Below are 19,945 nucleotides of genomic sequence, written 5' to 3'. Positions count from 1 at the left end.
ATCTGTGTTGTCTTCTGGAAGTGATGTTTTTGATGCTGACTTCTCTGTGTTCCACCTCACTCAGATGTCTCATTGGTTTCTTTGTAGCAGTTGGCCCATGTTTGTCATCACTCTTAAAGTTTGGCTCTTTTTGCAGACTTGGATCACTGTAGCTGGGTTCCATAATTTAGTGTACTGGTCTGTGCTCCACACCGGTTGCCTTTGATGTAAAGGGGTCAGTTTGTTATCAGCTGTTGATTGTAGTTTACAAACACCTTTTCCTTTTGCTTGGCAAGTACTGGGTAATTGTTCTTGTGGTGCTGGTTCCTTTTTTGATGGTAGCTTTTTGATTTTTCTGTCCATCAACATTTCAGCAGGTGATGGAACTTGATGATTCACTGGAGTTGCATTTAAGTTGGCCACTTCTCTTGCATTTCTTGGTGTTTTTCACAATTTCTATTTGTTACTGCACTGGTAAGATCTACATTGACGTATGGACAGGAGGTGTTTTTTTCTGCTCTGAATGTTTTCCTTAAAAAATTGCAAAGCCTAGATAATCTAGCACAGCTATAAAGTTAGTTCTAGGTGTTCTGTTTCATACAAATACATGACAGTCATATAGAGCTGCAGGAATACTACCTCTCAATGAATTAAGAAAACTAGCATCGGCAAAATATGTAATTAGAGCAAATGCTACAGAAAATTCTGTCAAAACTGAGATTAATATACGGTCTGACAAACTTTTTTCGAAATGGAACAGAAATCTAGAAACTATATCCACATACGCGTAAGATTATTAATTTAATCAATCAAATGTTGATCCACAAAATGTTGCTCCGATCATGAGCACTTAACCAGTTTCATTATGGGAATTAACTGGAGCAGCTTTTAATATTCAATATTGTGACATTAAGAAAGATGAAAATCCCAATATACTAGCTTTTGAGTCAAATCACACTTGTCTGAAACATACCCCCACCACTTAAAAATATATACAGACGGTTCTGTTCTAGAAAATCAGTTTGCTGGTTCTGGATATACAATTCCTGCTTTGAAAGTTGAAAAGTCATATCATATTGGAAAGGGCTTCTCAATTTTTACAACTGAATTAATTGCCGTTCTTATGGCTTTAACATATCTAACTGATCTGCCCCTAAACTTGATTAATGTTTTATTTTTTCTCGATTCAAAATCAGTTCTGCAGTCGATCAAATCAGATTGTACAAACATTAATTATAACATCATCTTTTAAATACGATTTTTGATTCACTGTATTCAGAAGAGAGGTCAGGAACTAATATTGAAATGTGCTGGATTCCCTCACACTGTGGGCTTATATTTAATGAACATGCAGATCATCTTGCGAAACTTAAGAGCTAAAAACACTTAAAATGCAATTGAACTTCCTCATCGTTTATCATCATCTGAAATGTGTAATATTGTTAAAAGAAATATGCTTAATTCCTTTCTGTCTTTAGGAGTTAACACTTCTGCCTTATTAAATGCTAGAAGAACTGGCAGGGCTGTTAAAAGCATGGCATTTAGGTTATCACTAAATGCCCCTTACACAAAATATTTCGAAAATATTGAATGCATTTGCAAGGGACGTTTAACAGTAGAGCACGTTTTATCCCGCTGGTTAGAAATTTACTGTAGGTCGCCACGTCAACCTCTTTTCCAATAATAATCTACAGAAGTAGTGCATACAATATTTGATTATCGATTAATTTTTTGTCCTGATCCGGCTTCCCCTGTCCCCCCCTCTCACACACACCCTTCCAATGTTTTTTCTTTCTCCAATCACTGACACTCACCCTCTCTATTTTACATTTTGAACTTTATCTTTTCCACATTCCGTTCTCTCTTTTCTTTTCCTTAGTCCCCACCCTCCCGCCCCCTGCTCCACCCCCCCACTCCACCCTTTGCCTTTCGATGAATCTGTATGCTTGTGGATATCAAGGGTTCCTTGTGGTTTGCTGGTCATGCTTCTTGGCAGATGTGACATGTTTGTATCATGGTTTATATGTCCTTGTTTATCTTGGGCCAGTAAGCGTGTTTTCTCATTCCCTTGGTGTGCGCTGTGTTGTTCAAGGATGTCTTTCTGGAGTGTTGGTGGGATGAGCACTTGTGTTCCCTTCAGCTTGAAAATGATCCCATTTTCAGTTGCTAGTTCATCTATGAAAGACCAAAAATATTTTCACAGGCTGCTCCTTCACTGTTGCAGGCCATCCTTGGATGATGATTTCTTTCAAGGTACACTGAACAGTCTCTGTCAGTCTCATTAATGTATCATTAATGTTTCAAAAAAATGAAAACTGATTTACTAATATCTCAATGTTTCAAAACAAAAAAAACAAAAAAACAAAAAAGAAAACTGATTTCTTTTTATCACATTTTTCAGAATTGAAAACCAGTCCATTTGCTTTAAATCCATTCCATCAGTGCCCTCAGGTTGCAATCATGCTTATCTTCATTTTTTCCGTACACACAGACATCATCATGGATGCCAGTAGCTCCCTGTAGTCCCTCAAAGATATCATCCATTCTGGCCTGAAAGATAACCTGGTATAGGTCGAGTCCAAACAGTAAACATGTCCAATAGTATCTTCTAAAAGAGTGTTCAGAATGTTGTGAGTGGTTGACTCTGGGGTGGACAGACCAGTAGCCAGCTTTTATGATGTTTGCTAAATACCCGAGACACTGCAAATTCTGCATTCAATTCTTTGAAGGTTTGAATTTTGTGTGTGCGTCTCTTGGGTGACTCATTGGTTTCTTTGGATCAATGCAAACTCTGAGATCCACTTTCTTTTTTTCTTTTTTTCTTTCTTCTTTTTTTTTAGAGAGAGAATGCAAGGCTGGAGCACCAATCTGTATGTTCTGTTAGTCAAATAACTCATTTTTCATTTTCACAAGTTCTTTTCCAAGCTTTTCTTTCACATGAATTGGACATTTCCTAAGTCGGTTTATGGAGGGCTTTGCATCTTTTTTCACATGAACTGTAGCTGTTTTCTTCTTTTTAATTTGTATCAAATTCTGACGGTTAGATAATTCATACAACACGATTGTATACACACACATCCTTCAATCACAATACCTGCCTGTTCCACGCCCACTCACTTCATGCTCACTCTCAGACAGATCAAAGAGGTCAACAGTGACCCAGTTTGCCAACAGTGCAGGGGGGAGAGGGTGTGAGCACTGTTCATAAGTTCACTTGCAAACAATCAATATCAGCATGTTTTTCTAAAACCAAGCTGTACCCATAATTCATGACTGGCATGAAAACTGTTCACCCCCTTCATCACTCTCTCTCCCTCCCTGCTCTGAGTGAGTGGATGGTTTATATATCATATGGGGTTAATTAACTGAGGTCAGCCACAGAGCTGTACTTGACCTCCAGCTCGTTTTCTCTCCTTTGCTGGCTACATTTAGCTCTTCAACTACCCCCACCTTCCCTCCCCTCTGCAAATCTTCATTCAGTCACGTCAAGCGAACCATTCGACAAGATTTTCCCACACTTAACACTCAATTCATCATCATCAATGACTTGCGAAGTTTCTGGAGCATCTTGGATGGCAAAACCTCATTTTTTGTTCCAACACTGCTGTTCCAAGATATTAGGGTAAGGTTGTAGTTCGTCGTCCACCATTTTGAAAGCATCATGAAGGGGGGGTATAGACTATACAATCCAGATATTCATACACAGCATGACTGGAGATTGCAGATAATTTAGATAGACATATCAAGTTTTCTGACTGGTAGCTATTGGGACACATCAACTTTAAAACAGAACTGAAAAATCCTGAAATAATGCAGACGTATATGTACGTCATGAGACAAATAGCAAAGCATTTTTGTGGATATGTCATGGAGTACTGAAGAGTTTAATTGATTTACATACATTTGTGTATCATCATGTGTATTGGGAGAGTGTTTCCAGCTGCTATGGTGTCTATTTTCAGATGAAATTTGTGGATGCCTCTTATCTTTGGTATTTTCACATCAAGATTGGCATAAACTTCATGTCTCACAGTCTGACTTGATATCTGGATGCACTGAAATTGGATGCTTTGTTCATCAAAGTTTTTATGAGCTTCATGATCTCCAATGTAATGTACAAATTTTGTACAAATTTTTTTTTTTTTTTTTTTTTTTAACAATTCAAAGCCTTCAGTGGAATGTACAAAATTGTGAAGCCCCAGTTCATTAACTTGTTTAATGAAAATCCAGTCTGCTTGCCCTGCTCTCAGACTCTTTCAAAAAACAAACCACTTCTCTGTTTCTCTACTTTCACACTATAAATCTATCCCCTACTCAGACGCTACTCTTTTATCAAGGCCTAGAGGCAAATTGCGATCATGTTCACCTGAAATTTGCTGTAATATGTGATTAGGTTTCAATGTGATACAATGGTAACAAGAATCACAAATCAAATGTACCACTTTTCATCTAAAACTAAAGTGTTGCTGTTTAGTGTGATTGTGTGCATTTATCATGATCAATGATGTTGTCATCTAATGACAAAATTATTACAAAATTTAGTTCTACCCCTTCATCCCTCTTTACAAGACATGTCCAACATACTTTCACTGAACAAGCCACCTCTCTTGACTGAGTAAAACCAGTTTTACAATCAAGTGAATGCCAAACAAAATAAAACAAAATCACTTTAGTCAGATTCATTCACTTTATTTTTTTGCAATCAAGTCAATAAAATATGTTTATATAAAATGATGTGAAGATGATCATGATGACACAAACAAGCTTATTCCAACCTATCCAACCCTCACCCCCACCCCCTCCCACACACCCCAACCTTCTACTCAGCATCCCTTTCTCTCCAAGCTATCCACAACAGGTCTCAGGAAAGTAAAGTTCATAACTGTTACAGCCAGCAGTATTCACTCTGTGATGATGAGTTCATCCAGAGCCCAGTCCTCAAAACTGCCATCAGGAAGATATCTACGGATGATGAAAGGGATCTTCCTGGCCCTGGAAATAATACAAATTAGCAGGTAAGTATCTGCAAACATCTGAAAGAATTTTTATGGGCCAACAGTAAAACAGATAACAGATAAATATGTGGAAGGGACTAACAAAACAGAAGACTGATGAAAAGGACGACTTGAACCAAACTCATTACACACAAACAACGGTTTCATTCAACAAAAAATACAGCTGAAGCTATGCTTCCCACTGAGTTTTCATGAAAAACACAGGAACTAATTTGTTCTTGGGAGCTTTAAACACAAAGTTAAGAGAGGTTGCGGGTGTGTGTCAATAGCACTATGTGTCATTCTCACTATGTGTCATTCGCACTATGTCAATAGCACTGTGCCATTATCACTATGTTCATTAGCACTAAGTGTCAACAGCTTTGCATGCCATTACCACAACATTCAATAGAGCTGTGTTGATAGCACTACTTTTCTGACTGACTTGTGTAAACAATGTGAGTCTATTTAATAACACGGTGTTCGGTTGTCTGTGTGTCTATCTGTATGTCTGTCTGTGTTAAACTTTAACACTGTCATTTTCTCTGGAAATACTTTTGTCTACCAATACCAAATTTGGACTGAAAATAGCGGAGGGGAGGAATCTTCACAGTCATACCAATAACAGGTTGTAAGCCTTCCGGATTAAACGGTATTTACAGATCATGAATGGTTTCTTTCGTTGAGAATCCAAATCCAGAAAATGGCTGGGTTTGAAGCCAGCATGACCTCATTGACTCATTTGTTAGTCTATGTTATAACCCGGTGTTCAGTTGTGTGTCTGTCTGTCTGTCTGTCTCTGTGTATATCTGTGTGTCCGTGGTAAACTTTAACATTGCCATTTTCTCTAGAAATACTTTGTCTGCCAAATCCAAATTTGGCTAAAATATTGTAGGAAAAAAATCTTCACAGACATACCAATAATCAGTTGGAAGTCTCTCGAATTAAACAATATTTCCTGATCATTAACAGTTTATTTCGCTGATGCTATTTCTGGAGTCCCAAATCCCATTTACCCTAGCCGGAACATATGCTATGCTTGGTAAGAAGATGGCATGACACTGTTTTACTTGTTCACAATTACAGAAAAGAAATACAAATTCAGGACAGAACATATACAGTGATACTAACTACACCATCGATGTGTTTAGTGCATATGAATATTCTAAAGTGGATACTGAATTAACTGGAATGAACATAAAAGAAAAATTGAATGGAACGTTTGTTTCAGTGTCGGATTGGTTTGTACAGATCTATATATGTTGCGGTGTGCCTGAGGCGATGTCAATGTCTCCTTTAAGGCCAAATTACCCCCTTCACTGCTAGTACATTTTGCTATAGCCTATGCTGAGAAAATTTTCAGAAAAGCACACCAATGATTTTAATTTACTTATATTTCAAAGAGTATTGAAGATAAGTGCATAAAAATATATATCAAATGAAAGGAAAATGAACCAAGATTTTGTTTAAAATACTCACATGTTCAAATAATGAGTCAATCTGACACAAAAATTCCATAAATTGCAATAAAAACAAGAGAGGCAAGGCCTTCAAGACTCACTTGTGATACACTTTTTTTTTTAAAATCCAAGCTTTTTATATATTGAGACTGTCATTCCATTATGGAGGTGCTGCAACATCAACCAGGTTATCAACCAGTTTCTTGTGACTGTTGTGATCAACCACACACACTGTCAAGGCTGTGCAACAGTGTCCAGGCCCATGACTCCAACACAGTCCACACAAAGAATGAAAGGGGTGTACTCACCCAGCATCTATCGCCAGTAAAAATGCTGTGTGTGGTACTTGCGGAAACAGTCTTCAAGACACAGTGCTGGTTTGCTGGGGCAGTCTGGGCAGTAGAACCTCACATCCTTTCTTTGTCCTTTCTTCCAGCAGACTCTGCACCTCCTTTGTGGCCGGGCCTTCTGTGGGGTATGTGGGATGACATCAATGAAGTGTTGTCCACACAGACGAACAGCGTGGTCATCTTTAGCAGTGTCTGGGTCTTGGTCACCAAAAATCATGGCACTAATTACATCCTTCTGAAAGTCCAGGAGTGTACTGCTGTTGCCTGCTTTTTTGTAGAGGATGTGTGCATTCAGCATGGCAATTTTAGTCCAGGGCAGATACAAAAATGGTCAAAATGTCTGCAACAAAACCGTTCTTTTCACGATAAAATAGAATAAATCATACTGATCACGCTGATGTAAACTTGACCGCTGTAGGTGGGGCGGGAACATTATTAGATTTTGATTTTTAATAATTATTTCTCACACATTTGGCCATGAGACAGCGCCTTACAATGAGTGACAAGGCAAGAGCAAGCCAGGGTTACGCAAGCGCGGTATAAGGGGTTGCCAGAGGAAAATGTACAGTGCTGTAGAGTACATGTGACTGACTGCTGCCACAATGACGCTGTCCTATACCTCCGTTAGTAGGTCACTGCGGCAGATGACAGACACCATTCAGAAAATAAGAGATCTCTTTGGGGTCAAAGGGAAACAAACATTTTCAATTTCATGTATTTTATATTAAATCGATAAAAGACACAAACTTACTTTTATGAATGTTTTCCAGTTTCTTACCAGGAGGAAGGTGGCAGAATGGTTAAGACGCTCAGCTGCCAATACAGAGAGTCCGTGAGGGTGTGGGTTCGAATCCCGCTCTCGCCCTTTCTCCTAAGTTTGACTGGAAAATCAAACTGAGCGTCTAGTCTTTCGGATGAGACGACAAACCGAGGTCCCGTGTGCAGCACGCACTTGGCGCACTGAAAAAGAACCCATGGCAACGAGAGTGTTGTCCTCTGGCGAAATTACGTAAAATGAAATCCACTTTCATAGGTACACAAATATGTAAACATGCACTCAAGGCCTGACTAAGCGCGTTGGGTTATGCTGCTGGTCAGGCATTTGCTTAACAGATGTGGTGTAGCGTGTATGGATTTGTCCGAACGCAGTGACGCCTCCTTGAGAAAGTGAAACTGAAACTGAAACTTACCAGTCATGACATTTCATAAAGAATGAAAACAGTATTATACTGACTGCAAAGGTGAATTTATGAAGGCAGCATGGGATCATTCAGTTCGTAAGTACAATTTTGTTGACATTTTACGCAATGCACAACTTGGAAATATTCCATGCTCTGCTTATTAACGAGTAGCTTTTAAATATCTAAATATGTGTTAACCACGTTGTTTCAATGAACATTGTCGGAGCACTGTCCAGAAAATTAATTCAGAAAGCATGAAGGCAGATGATGGCAAAATTGACCAGCATCATGTCTTGATGTGAAAAGAATGGTATGAAATACATGTTTTTCTTTGGAAATGAACTGGCATTTGCAAATGTGACTCACGAACCCTGGCATAGTAGACACGTCAGTTTACCGTGGGAAAAAAATGCATCTGGCTGGAGTATGAAGGTGGCAAAATGAGGTGCATCAGATAGTCATGAAGAGCAAAGACTGCCTGGAAGATGAAAATGGGTCAGTCTCCAGAACCTTTTGGAAATAGGGGTCTCTCAGTCTGATTCAATATAAACATGTCTTTACAATGATTATTCAAATGTTTCACATATTATCAGGATTGCAACTGAATAGAGAAATGTCTGCAACAATTTTGTGAGAATCTGTTTTGTCCTTGCGTCTTAAATGTGTTGAAAATGATCAAAAACAGCCAAAATTTCGGCGCCGTTTTGTGACATGACAATGTGTCTGAACATGAAGCGGTCAGAAACAACTAAGTACAAACCTGATTAAAGTCCAGTGCATACAGACCTGATCAATATTCATCTGTTGTTATAACTGAACATTGATCATCAATAAATATTGTATATTAAGTTCGAAATATTATGAAAAAATGAAAAAAAATAACCCCACGTGACAGACGTAAACAACCCGTTCCTCTTGACATGTTTTTTTTTATTTATTCATTCAAAGGCAAGCACATTCATGAATACACTACATGTTCTTTACTTGCAACAGGTGGTCAACACATCTATCTTCTGCAGCACATAAACTCGTTTTCTGGTAAAAATGTCTATTCAACTATTCTAATACAATCGACGTCGCATATTAATTTTCTGTCTGCTTTTCTGTGTTACTTCTGTGCATGTAAACGTCCCAATAAAAATATACATGCAAACAAATTTAGAACTGTTTCCACAGTTTCCACATTTGAACTGTTTTCAGATAAATCATGCAGATTGATTGCGGGAAACCATAAATCGGTTTGACAAACACCCTTCAATCGTATGTGTTTGAGCACAGATTCAGAGAATGTGTTATTTCCAACACCGTTTGAAATGTACACGGAAATCTCCGGTATGTTCATTCCCACCCAATGGTTGAAATATTGTTTGAAAATAAACTGTGTATGTTAATTTTGTCGTTGCTATGGTTTGTTTATACATTTTTCTCTCATCCGATTAAGTTTAGACACAATCACTGTTTTCTGATACATGGCGAGATGCAGTTATATTCGGATACTGGCGTAAGATTTTGAACCAAGTCAACGCATGTAGTTCGGTAAGACTGCTTTCAGTTGAAGACTTGTTGCATCAAAAGTTCCAAACAAAGTAGTTCAGAGTTGAAATTCACCCCCTTAAATTACCTTGATTCTGGCTTTTGTTGTCTGGTGAAGTTTTATCATGAAATGATGTAGTTTATCAGTTCACAAGACAGACGAAGTGTGGAACGAAAAAATTTGTTGTATCCGAAACACGTCAGTCCCTACACGCTTATTGTTTTTGCAGAATTTGATTAGAACAGCCACATTTTACATCACACAAGTTCTGAAAAACCAAACTATACATTGATTGTGAATGAATTTATTAAAAATTCGTTAAGTTTGAAGCATTTCACGTTCAGAAGTGCTGGAGATGAAGTCAGGTGTCACATTCTGACACGGAACACATGTTCTTCGGTTCTACTTAAAATAATAAAATTCCTTATTTTTAGTTGTTGTTTGTTGTTGTTATTGCTGTTGTTGTTATTGCTGTTGTTGTTGTTTGGTTTTGTTTTTCCTCATAGTCTTACTTTTATCACATTTTGTTTTTCAGCAATTCTACATATTTGGTCACTGTGGTGATAACGCTAATCAGTATAACGCTAATCAGTTTTCTGCTGATTGACTGAATAGATACAAAGAATCCAGTGTTTTGATCACAATTCTTCAGACAAATGAAATGAAATGAAATTATGGTGCTTAGAGCCTCGCCGACCACTAAGGCCATCTCAAGGCTATCGCCGCGTCAATAACTACTACAAGGATAAAAAAAACAACAACCAATTAAAACGAGTCACCACTTCAAACTTTCCACTCCAAAGTTAAAACTTCCATAGTTTAAAACCTTCAAATCTGGTTAAAAAGGTTCACTTCTTTTAAGAAGTCCATCATCGCCCACGGAGGGACATCACGAAACAAAGTCTTCAAAGAAACCGCCGTGTAATGTCTGCGTCTAACATCATGCAGATCCCAACAGTCAAGGAGCACGTGTTTCACGGTGAGAGGCTCATCACAGGGAATGCATCGAGGGGCCTCTTCCCCCTTCAACAAGTAAGAATGAGTAAAAAAAGTGTGCCCCGTACGCAGTCTGCACAGCACAGACTCCTCCTTTCTGTTCTTCACCCCCGAAGGGAGGGTCTCTTTTAGGTCCGGACGGATCTGGAAGAGCTTGTTGTCCGTCTGGGTGTTCCACTCCTCTTGCCAAAGATCCTTAACGTAGGTGTTCACCTTCCGCTTCATGTCTGTATATGGCACAAAGGATCTGGACAATTCTTTCTTTACAGCGTTCCTGGCCAGCAGGTCCGCCCTTTTGTTACCACGAATGCCAACATGTCCGGGAACCCAGGCCAACACAACCTCGTATCCTTTCTTCATTGCGAGAGTAAAAGTTTCATAAAATTCCAGCAGTTTGGGATGAGTGATATTCCCGCAGGCGATCGCCTCCAGGGCTGACAAGGAGTCGGAAAAGATCATGAAGCTCTTTTGTTTCGAAGAGAGAACCATTTTTACCGCCAGAACCAGTCCGGTCAGTTCCGCGGTGTACACCGAGCTGTCAGACAGGATGTGTTCCGTTGAGGGCCGGTCAGGAAAGGCGGGACAGAACACAGATGCGCGACTCCGTCCTCTGACTTGGAACCGTCAGTGAAGATGCTTTGAAAAGTGGGGAATTTGTGGCACAGTTCCGAAAAGTAAGTTCTGTAGGCCAGAGAACTGGTGGTGTCTTTATGGTATGAGGCCAGATCGAATCGGACCTCAGGTGTTGTAAAGGTCCATGGAGGGCTGTCAGGGAACTTAGAGAAATCTGAGATGCCACCGACATCCAGATCGGCATTTTCTAAGTGCGGCTGAATGCGGAGTCCGAGAGGAGGTATGCAGTTTGGGTTGTCTGTAAATTTCTTATCGAAAGGGTTGTTGAATACAGCGTCGTAAGCAGGGTTTGTAGGTTCAGAGAACAATTTCAAATAATAATTCAGGGTCAGCTTCAGTCTGCGGTTGGAAAGAGGCGGTTCCCCCGCCTCTGCGTACAGGCTGTGCACAGGGGTGGTGCGGAAAGCACCTAAGCTGAGTCGGAGCCCTTGGCGGTGTACAAGGTCCAACAGTTTCAGGTAGGACGGTCTGGCTGAGCCGTATACCACACTTCCATAATCCAGTTTGGACCGGACCAGGGCTCTGTAGAGGTGCAAGAGAGTTCTCTTATCAGCACCCCAGTTCGTGTGTGCCACAACTCGGATGATGTTCAGGGCTTTTTGGCAAGATACTTTCAGCTGTTTAATATGGCTGAGGAAGTTCAGCTTCTGATCAAAGACGACCCCTAAAAATCTGGCTTCCTTGACCGCTGGGATGGTGGATTTTCCCAGACGGATTTCAGGGTCCGGATAGAACTGGCGAAAATTATAAAAATGGATGCATTCAGTTTTGGAGGACGAAAATGTGAAGCCATTCTCCTCTGCCCAACACTGGATTTTGTTGACGCAGAGCTGAAGCCGTCGCTGGATGCTGGCATACCTGCTGCCGGTTGCATATAAGGCAAAATCGTCCACGAACAGCGAACTGTCCGATCCCTTCTAAGGATTGAACGATGTCATTAATTTTGATGCTGAAAAGAGCCGGCGACAGGATGCTCCCTTGCGGGACACCCAGCTCCTACTCGTGAATGTCGGACAGGGTGGTGCCGACCCTCACCTGGAATTGTCTGTCTTGCAAAAAATTGTGGATGAACTGGGGCAGGTGTTCTCGGAAGCCGAGCTTGTGCAAGTCCGAGAGAATACCAAATTTCCACGTGGTATCGTAAGCTTTCTCCAAGTCAAAAAATATGGCCACCACATGTTGTTTGTTCACAAAGGCATTTCTTACAGTGGTTTCCAGACGAACCAGATGGTCAACGGTAGAGCGATGCTTGCAGAAACCGCACTGTTCTTTCGCCAGAAGGCCGTCGGTCTCTAGTTTCCACATCAGTCTACCGTTGACCATCTTCTCCATCAGTTTGCAGATGCAGCTGGTCAGTGCAATTGGGCGGTAGTTGGAGGGGTTCGAGGGGTCTTTTCCCGGTTTCGGCAGCGGGATTATGAGGGCTTTCCGCCAGGAGGGTGTGACCCAGATGTGGTTATAAACTTTGAGCAGGGTGTCCAGACAGGTTTCGGGAAGATGCTTTAAGAGTTTATAATGGACCTCGTCCATTCCTGGACAGGAATCCGTACAGGTCTGAAGGGCAGATTTAAGTTCATTCATTGTGAAAGGAAGGTTGTAATTCTCTGTGTTGTCAGAAAAGAAGTTACATGGTGTTTTTTCTGACAGGTTTTTGGTTTTAAGAAACCGAGCAGATTTGTTAGCAGATCTCGAGTTCTGTTCAATTGTGGAAGCAAGCAAATGGGCAACTGCTTTCTTCTCTGTGACCAGAGCGTCTGAAAGTTTAAGATGATGAAAGGTCGGGCATACGTTTTTGCCCTTAATTCTTTTTAAAACCCTCCACACTTTCTTCTTGGGTGTGTTGGAGGTTAAGTAAGAGCAAAAATCTCTCCATGACTTCCTCTGGCTCTTTTTAAAAACATACCTGGCTTTCGCCCTCAGCTGTTGATGGGTTCGAATGCTATCGGTCTCCGAAAGACGCGTCGAAAGACTTGCGGGCCTCCGACATTCCGCGTTGAACCAGGGCGTTCTAGGGACCTGAGGCTTGGAGGTAGACGATGGGACTGCTGCTTTGGCGCAATCTAAAACGATCCGAGTAAGAGTGTCAGCAGGGTCCTTGCTTTTCAATACTGTTTCTTCCTGCAGCTCCGCTCTTATCTTCTTGGTAAAAAAACTCCAGTCTGCCTTGTCGTAGTACAGGCGGTCAGGCAGAGAGTCACCTTCTCCATCTGTGGGGCGGAGGACGACAGGAAAGTGGTCACTCCTGTGCAGATCGTTGTGCACTTTCCACTCGTAGTCCAGGACCAACGATGGATCGCAGACCGACAGATCTTAACACGAGAGCTTTCCAGAGGACAGATGCAGGTAAGTGGGAGACTTGTCGTTAAGACAGCACAAGTCCATGTCGGAAAGAAGGTTTTCCAAGAGAAGACCTCGGGCTGATGTCATCTCACTTCCCCAGAGCGGGGAGTGTCCATTGAAGCCGCCCAACAGTAAAAACGGACGTGGGAGCTGGTCGACCAGGTTCATGAGGTCCTGCCTCAGAACACGGACGGAAGGAGGAATGTAGAGAGAGCAGACAGTGATGGTTTTCTCAAGCGTGACTCTGACTGCCACCGCCTGTAAAGGGGTGCTTAAAAGAACTGTACTGTATAAAAGGGACTTGCGAATAAAAAGAGCGACACCTCCCGTCAATCCCTCTTGCTTCGGTTGAGCGGGTTTAAAAACGGAGTTAAAACCAGAGAGAGATAAAACCTTGCCATCTCTTTGCAGAGTCTCCTGCAGCGCCAGCACTGAAGGTTTCAAAGCATGACAAAGCAGCTGGAGTTCCTGAAAATTGGCGTAGAACCCCCGGATGTTCCAGTGGATCACTGCCATTAAAAAAGGTTAAAAAAAATAAAGAAGCAGCCTATTCCATCGCTACCCCCCTGCTCCTGTGCTTGCGGTGGCTCAAGGTCGGCTAGGATAGAGTATTTATTTTTCGAAATTACTTTTTCGGATTCCAACCGAGTCGGAATATCCACGACCTCGGCCCCTCCCGATCCCGCCGAGGCCGCAACCCTCCCCTCCTTGACTTTTGGAGGTACGGGGGGTTTCCGGCCACTTCCGCCAGCCCGAGGGCCAGGCAGACGAGAGGCGGGGCGGGGGGGGGGGCCGGGGGGTGGGGTGGGGCGGGAGGAGGACAACGTGCCTCCGCCCGAGGTTTTCCGCTCCCGCCCAGCAGCCCCTGAGGACTGCCGCACAGGATGGGAAGGGGTGGATACGGCGCCTCCACCCAAGGCCAACGGTTCTAACAAGGCGGTTAAGTCGTCCGTCTGCGTTCCTGTGGACGTCGTCTGGACCGCGACGTCCACCATCCTGGGTCTGACGACAGAGGCATACGACGCCTTAGGCGACGCGGCCTCCACCTGTTTCCTTGCCTCAAAGAAGGAAATTTTCTTTTCTGTCTTGACTTTCTGGATTTGTTTTTCTTTTTTCCAGGCGGGGCAGTCTTTCGATGAGGACGAGTGGCCACCTCAGCATGTTCGCACACCGGGCTGGATTGACGCAATCGCCCTGGTGCGCGCCTTCGAACAGGTGCCACACGCCTCTTCCTCCTTACATCGGTCTCTCACGTGTCCAAATTTCTGGCACTAAAAGCATCTCAGAGGGGACGGTACATACAGGCTTACATTAACTATTAGGTATCCGACCCGAATGTCCTTGGGGACATCCGGGCAGCAGAAGGTGAGGAAGAAAGTGTTGGTCGGGACTCTGTCCGACCCCTTCCTCACCGTCACCCTGTACACATTGGTCACTCCCTGAGAGGACAGCTCGCTCTTGATCTCGGCCTCAGACACACCTTTCAACTCCGGGCATCTGATAACTCCCTTTGAGCAGTTGAGACCTTTGTGAGGGGAAACCTTCACCGCCCTATCCACGAAAGTGGTCACCTTGAGAAGGAGCTGTGTCTGCCTTCTGGACTCTGTCTGCACTAAAAACGCTCCGCTCCTCAGTCTCTTGATGGACTTTAGCGGTCCTGCCAGACACTGAAAGCCCTTCTGGACAGCGAAGGGGCTGAGAGCTGACAAGGGCTTGTCGTCATCAGCGCCCTCCATCACAAGCCACGACGGCCAAAAACCAGAGGTCTCAACGACCTCCGAATCGGAGTCTGAGTCATCCGTTCCTTGTCGTCGTCTTTTGCCTGAGTTAGGGGTGTGTGATTTTTGGAATTCATGTTGAAAAATATGTAAATTCATCCCTCCCTTACCCACCCACCATGGGGGTCCAACTTAGGGGCCAGGGTCAAGGGAACACCAGCTTGACCCCTTCCAGGTTTCGGGAGGGATATACGACCAACAGTCCAGCTCCAACGTGTTCCCCCCCGATCATGCCCAGCTCCCGGGGACAGAGAACCGAGCACTACGGGGGTTACCTTCGTTAGCACTAAACTGCCAGTCTTGACCCAGCCCCACGAAGGGGTAGCCGATTGACACACACGGGCCAATGTGTGCCGCCTGTCTTAGGAGAGGTCCGAGCCAAAGGGATGTGTTGAGAGCAGCGTGCTCTCTCAATCCCCAGGATCTCATTCCCCTCCATCACAGGTCGCGCCGCACGGCAAACACAGCGGGCCTGAAGAAGGCCGCAGAGAAAAAAAGAATGTGGAAAAGAAGGCTTGATGGGGAGCTGAGGACAGAAAAGAGGCGGTAAAAAGAAGAATAGAGAACAGTGAAAGGGACAGTGGGTCACGTTTAGTTTGGGCCTCACTCACGACCTGTTCGGCATGGGAAGCCCTATCAGGGGCATCAGTACAAAACCACCTCTTATTCAGCCCTAGCAGCTACGATGGCTACTTAGGCTGTCCATTGAGACCTGGGACCAGAGTAGCAAAACCCCAAGAAGCACTGATGCCGCCGCCGACATAGCCATTTCATAATAAGATGAACAGTAGTACTTTAAACAGCTAAACACTGGGAGAATTGATGTGAAAATGGAGTGCCTGCAGTGTTTCTGAAAAATAAAATCATCCAGGGTGGGAAGTTAGTTTAGGTATTTTGGGTTCCATGTTACATATGTCATAAGGTTTTAGGTAATCATTAATAAAATACATAATTTTGCACAGGCTTTGTTTGAATGCATTGCACTGGCTAAGGATCGCATAATAGATTCATTACTATCATTATTATAAATCCAGTAATTCAAACATCTGCGTCAGGAAAGTTAGTTTAGGTAACTTGGATTCAATGTTACACGTGTTACAAGAAAGTTTTACATAATCATTAATAAAATTTATGATCCATTGTTATCATTATGATTATTATCTGTATCCCACACTAAATTGACGTCTACTGCGCCAGGGTTCGTGAGTCACATTTGCGAATACCGGTTCATTTCCAAAGAAAAATATGTATTTCATACCGTTCTTTTCACATCAAAACATGATGTTCAATTTTGCCATCATCTGCCCTCCATACTTTCCGAATTTATTGTCTGGACAGAGCGTCGATAATGTTCACTGAAACCAAACAGGCTTACACATATTTAGATATTTACATTCTACACGTTAATAAGCGGAGCATGGAGTATATCCCAGTTGTGCATTGCGTAAAATATCAACAAAATTGTACTTACGAACTAAATGATCCCGTGCTGCCTTCGTAAATTCACCTTTGCAGTCAGTATAATACTGATTTCATTCTTTATGATATGTCATGAATGGTAGGAAACTGGAAAACATTCATAAAAGCGGATTTGCATCTTCTACCAATATAAAATACATGAAATTGAAAATGTTTGTTTCCTTTTGACCCCAAAGAGCTCTGTTCCTAGCTTACTGTTCAGAATCAGTTGTCTGCCGCAGTGACCTGCTCACAGATCAGCATCAGCTCGGCAGCAGTCAGTCACATGTACTGTACCGCGCTGAACGCTTTCCTCTGGCGACCCCTTATACCGCGCTTGTGTAACCTTCACCTGTGCTTGCCTTGTGACTCTTTGTAAGGCGCTCTCACACAGGCAGAAGTAATAAAAATATTTGATTCTGGACATTAAAAATCAAAATCTACTGATGTTCCCACCCCCCTATAGTGGTCAACTTTATTTCAGTGTGATCAGTATGATTTATTCTATCATAAAAAGAACAGTTTTGTTGCAGACATTTTGACCTTATGCAAATTTTAATCTAAATTCCCTAGCCTATTTGTAGAAAATGCACACACAGTTATTTGTACCACTTCAGGGTTTTCCCTGTGGCATCGTAGGGCTGCAGCTGTTGGTCATGATGGTCCATGGCACCCATGTTTTTGTTGTAATCCAGAATTGCTGGAGGCTTGTTTACTGCCCTTTGGTCTTGCTGCTGCTGGTCTTCAGCTGTAGGTTTGTGGCAAGTTGTCAACTCCAGATGGTCCATTATGAACATCATGATCATCGCCATACTGCATACCTGAAGCACACTGCATAAAAGACCAAGTCTGTTGGGTTTTTGGAGGTTTAAAAAAATTTTTTTTTTTTTTTTTTTAACAAATAAAAAGGTTATGAAATGGTACCATTTTATTTCTGATGTTTTTCAGAAGCTGAAATACACACACACACACACACCTACCCCATCCCCCCCCCACACCCCCATCCCACTCCCCTCTCTCTCTCACACACACACACACACACGCACAAAACAACAACAAATGAATACACACTCGGGAATGAATACACAAAGCTCTAGGTGGGTGACACACACTGTCATCAACAATGAGCCAGCCAGCGACCACGCCTCTTTGCACTGTGATGGTCACACACAGTACACACGTGACTGACTCTCTCACTCACACACACTGATCAGTGACTGACGAAGCTACTTACCACAGCTAACACATTCAAAACACACACAATGCAGTCATATTCATTGTTACAACAAACAGAAAGCAAATAATAAACTGACAAACCTCGTAAACACCCACCTGCATCTTGAATCAGCTGATCTTGTCTGTCTTCAGTTTCGTCAAGCAGCTCCACCTCCCACCCCCCTCCATGTCAAAATCAGCGTCTTTGGCATCAACTTCACACAGTTCTATCTCATTCAGTCCACAATCTTCATCTCTACTATTTGCATCGTGAAGGATTTCTTCCAGTACTAGTGCAAGTGTTGGGGTTTGTCTGGGTTCAACCATGGCTTTGCAAACACAACTTGAACTTCATACAAACTTGCAAAACTTTCACCATAAATATGACAATGAGGTGAATAATTTTAGCTCATGGAACTCAGGAGATAAAGAGCTCTCATAGGAGCTAATTTAATGGTTAGCACACTGTATTTTCTGTAATGCGGGACTCAAAACAGAATGATGTAACATGACACACAGCATAATTCAATACAGCATTGGTGAGTGGCATTTCATGACGTATGCCATACGTCAACAGCGCACTCAAGAGGTTAAAAGAATTTCTTAAATAATCGAGATATGTCACAAAAACATAATTTAAATGGTGTTATCACTTCAAATACAACAATATTTTTATTGTGCAAAAAAAGACCCATAGCTTTAAATATTTAATTTGGTCGAATGACGTCAGATGTGGCATGGCACTGGGGACTAGACTTCTTATTTCTGAACAGAACATCAGCGGTTTGATCCAGCTGGCAGGCTTTTTTTGTTTGTTTGTTTGTTGTTGTTTTTTTGGGGTGGGAGGGGGTTGGGTTTTTTTGGTTTTTTTCTCCTCAAAGCTAATTAATATTTAATACAGGACCCATTCTCATGATTTTTTTTTTTTAATCTCTTTTTTTTCCTCATGATTCCTTTAATAAATTATTGGATACAACACTTGTCACAAGTGAGTCTTGAAGGCCTTGCCTCTCTTGTTTTTCTTGGTCACAATTAAAAGAAAAGAAAAACAAATTCTGGACAGAACAACTGTGAAAGCGGAAGAGGATGACCAAAGGGCAGGCGGAGCTCTTATCCTTGGCTGGAAGTCCCCCTAGGAGACGGAGCTCCGAAGAAAAAACCTGCACCTGCCGAGGCTGTCCTACACGTGGCAGTATCTGCACCTGTGGGACTGTGTCGGTAGGTGAGAGTGGGGAAGGGACTGCACAACTCCTCCTCACAAAAAAAAAAAAGTCACCTGTGCTGGTCAGGCTACCAGGAAGTTGGAGGGGGCTACACCTTCTACTGCATTGGGAAGCCAGATGGCACCCCAAGAACCTCAGGCGTGGGCTTTGCCATACGAAACAAACTTGCACGACAGCTTGACAGCATTCCACGTGGGATAAACGACAGGCTGATGACCCTACGTCTGAAGCTGTCTGAGGATCGCTTCTCCACAGTCATCAGCTGCTATGCCCCGACGATGACCAACCCTGATGACATCAAAGAAGCTTTCTACGAGTAGCTCAGCCACACCATTTCAGCAGTTGACGGAAAGGACAGGCTGATCATCCTTGGGGATTTCAATGCCCGCGTCGGCGTGGACTTCTCATGGCCAAAAGTCCTAGGACAGCACGGCACTAGTAAGTGCAACTCCAACGGACTGCTTTTGCTCTCGCTCTGCGTGCAGCATGGACTGACCATCACCAACACCCTCTTCCAACAAGCGGACAAGTACAAGAACACATGGATGCACCCCCGCTCCAAGCAGTGGCACATGCTGGACTATGTGATTGTCCGGCAGAGAGACAGAGGTGATGTTTCCAGTACACACTGCATGAGAGGAGCAGTCTGTTGGTCGGACCATCGCCTTGTACGCAGTAAGATGAACATCAGACTTGCACGCAAGCTCCAACCAGCCAGGCAGAAACCCCCTAGGAAGCTGAACATCCACTGCCTCCCTATCACCAAGGACGTTCTGCAACAGCAAATCCAAGCTGCTCTCCAAG

General features: G+C 42.8%; 1 protein-coding gene across 1 annotated transcript in view; it reads right to left on the bottom strand.

The window, feature by feature from the left end:
- Positions 1 to 4,772: 4,772 nt before the first annotated feature.
- LOC143283117 (DNA-directed RNA polymerases I, II, and III subunit RPABC2-like) overlaps positions 4,773 to 19,945 on the bottom strand; it is a 41,926-nt gene continuing 26,753 nt past the window's right edge. Inside the window, exon 5 of the mRNA XM_076589251.1 lies at positions 4,773 to 4,971. Coding sequence (XP_076445366.1) covers positions 4,881 to 4,971 — 91 coding nt within the window. The 3' untranslated portion in view covers positions 4,773 to 4,880. The remainder of the gene's footprint in view (positions 4,972 to 19,945) is intronic.

This window comes from Babylonia areolata, chromosome 6, assembly GCF_041734735.1.
Source record: "Babylonia areolata isolate BAREFJ2019XMU chromosome 6, ASM4173473v1, whole genome shotgun sequence".
NCBI classification, from domain to species: Eukaryota; Metazoa; Mollusca; class Gastropoda; order Neogastropoda; family Buccinidae; genus Babylonia; species Babylonia areolata.
This window is presented reverse-complemented; position numbering and strand designations above follow the sequence as displayed.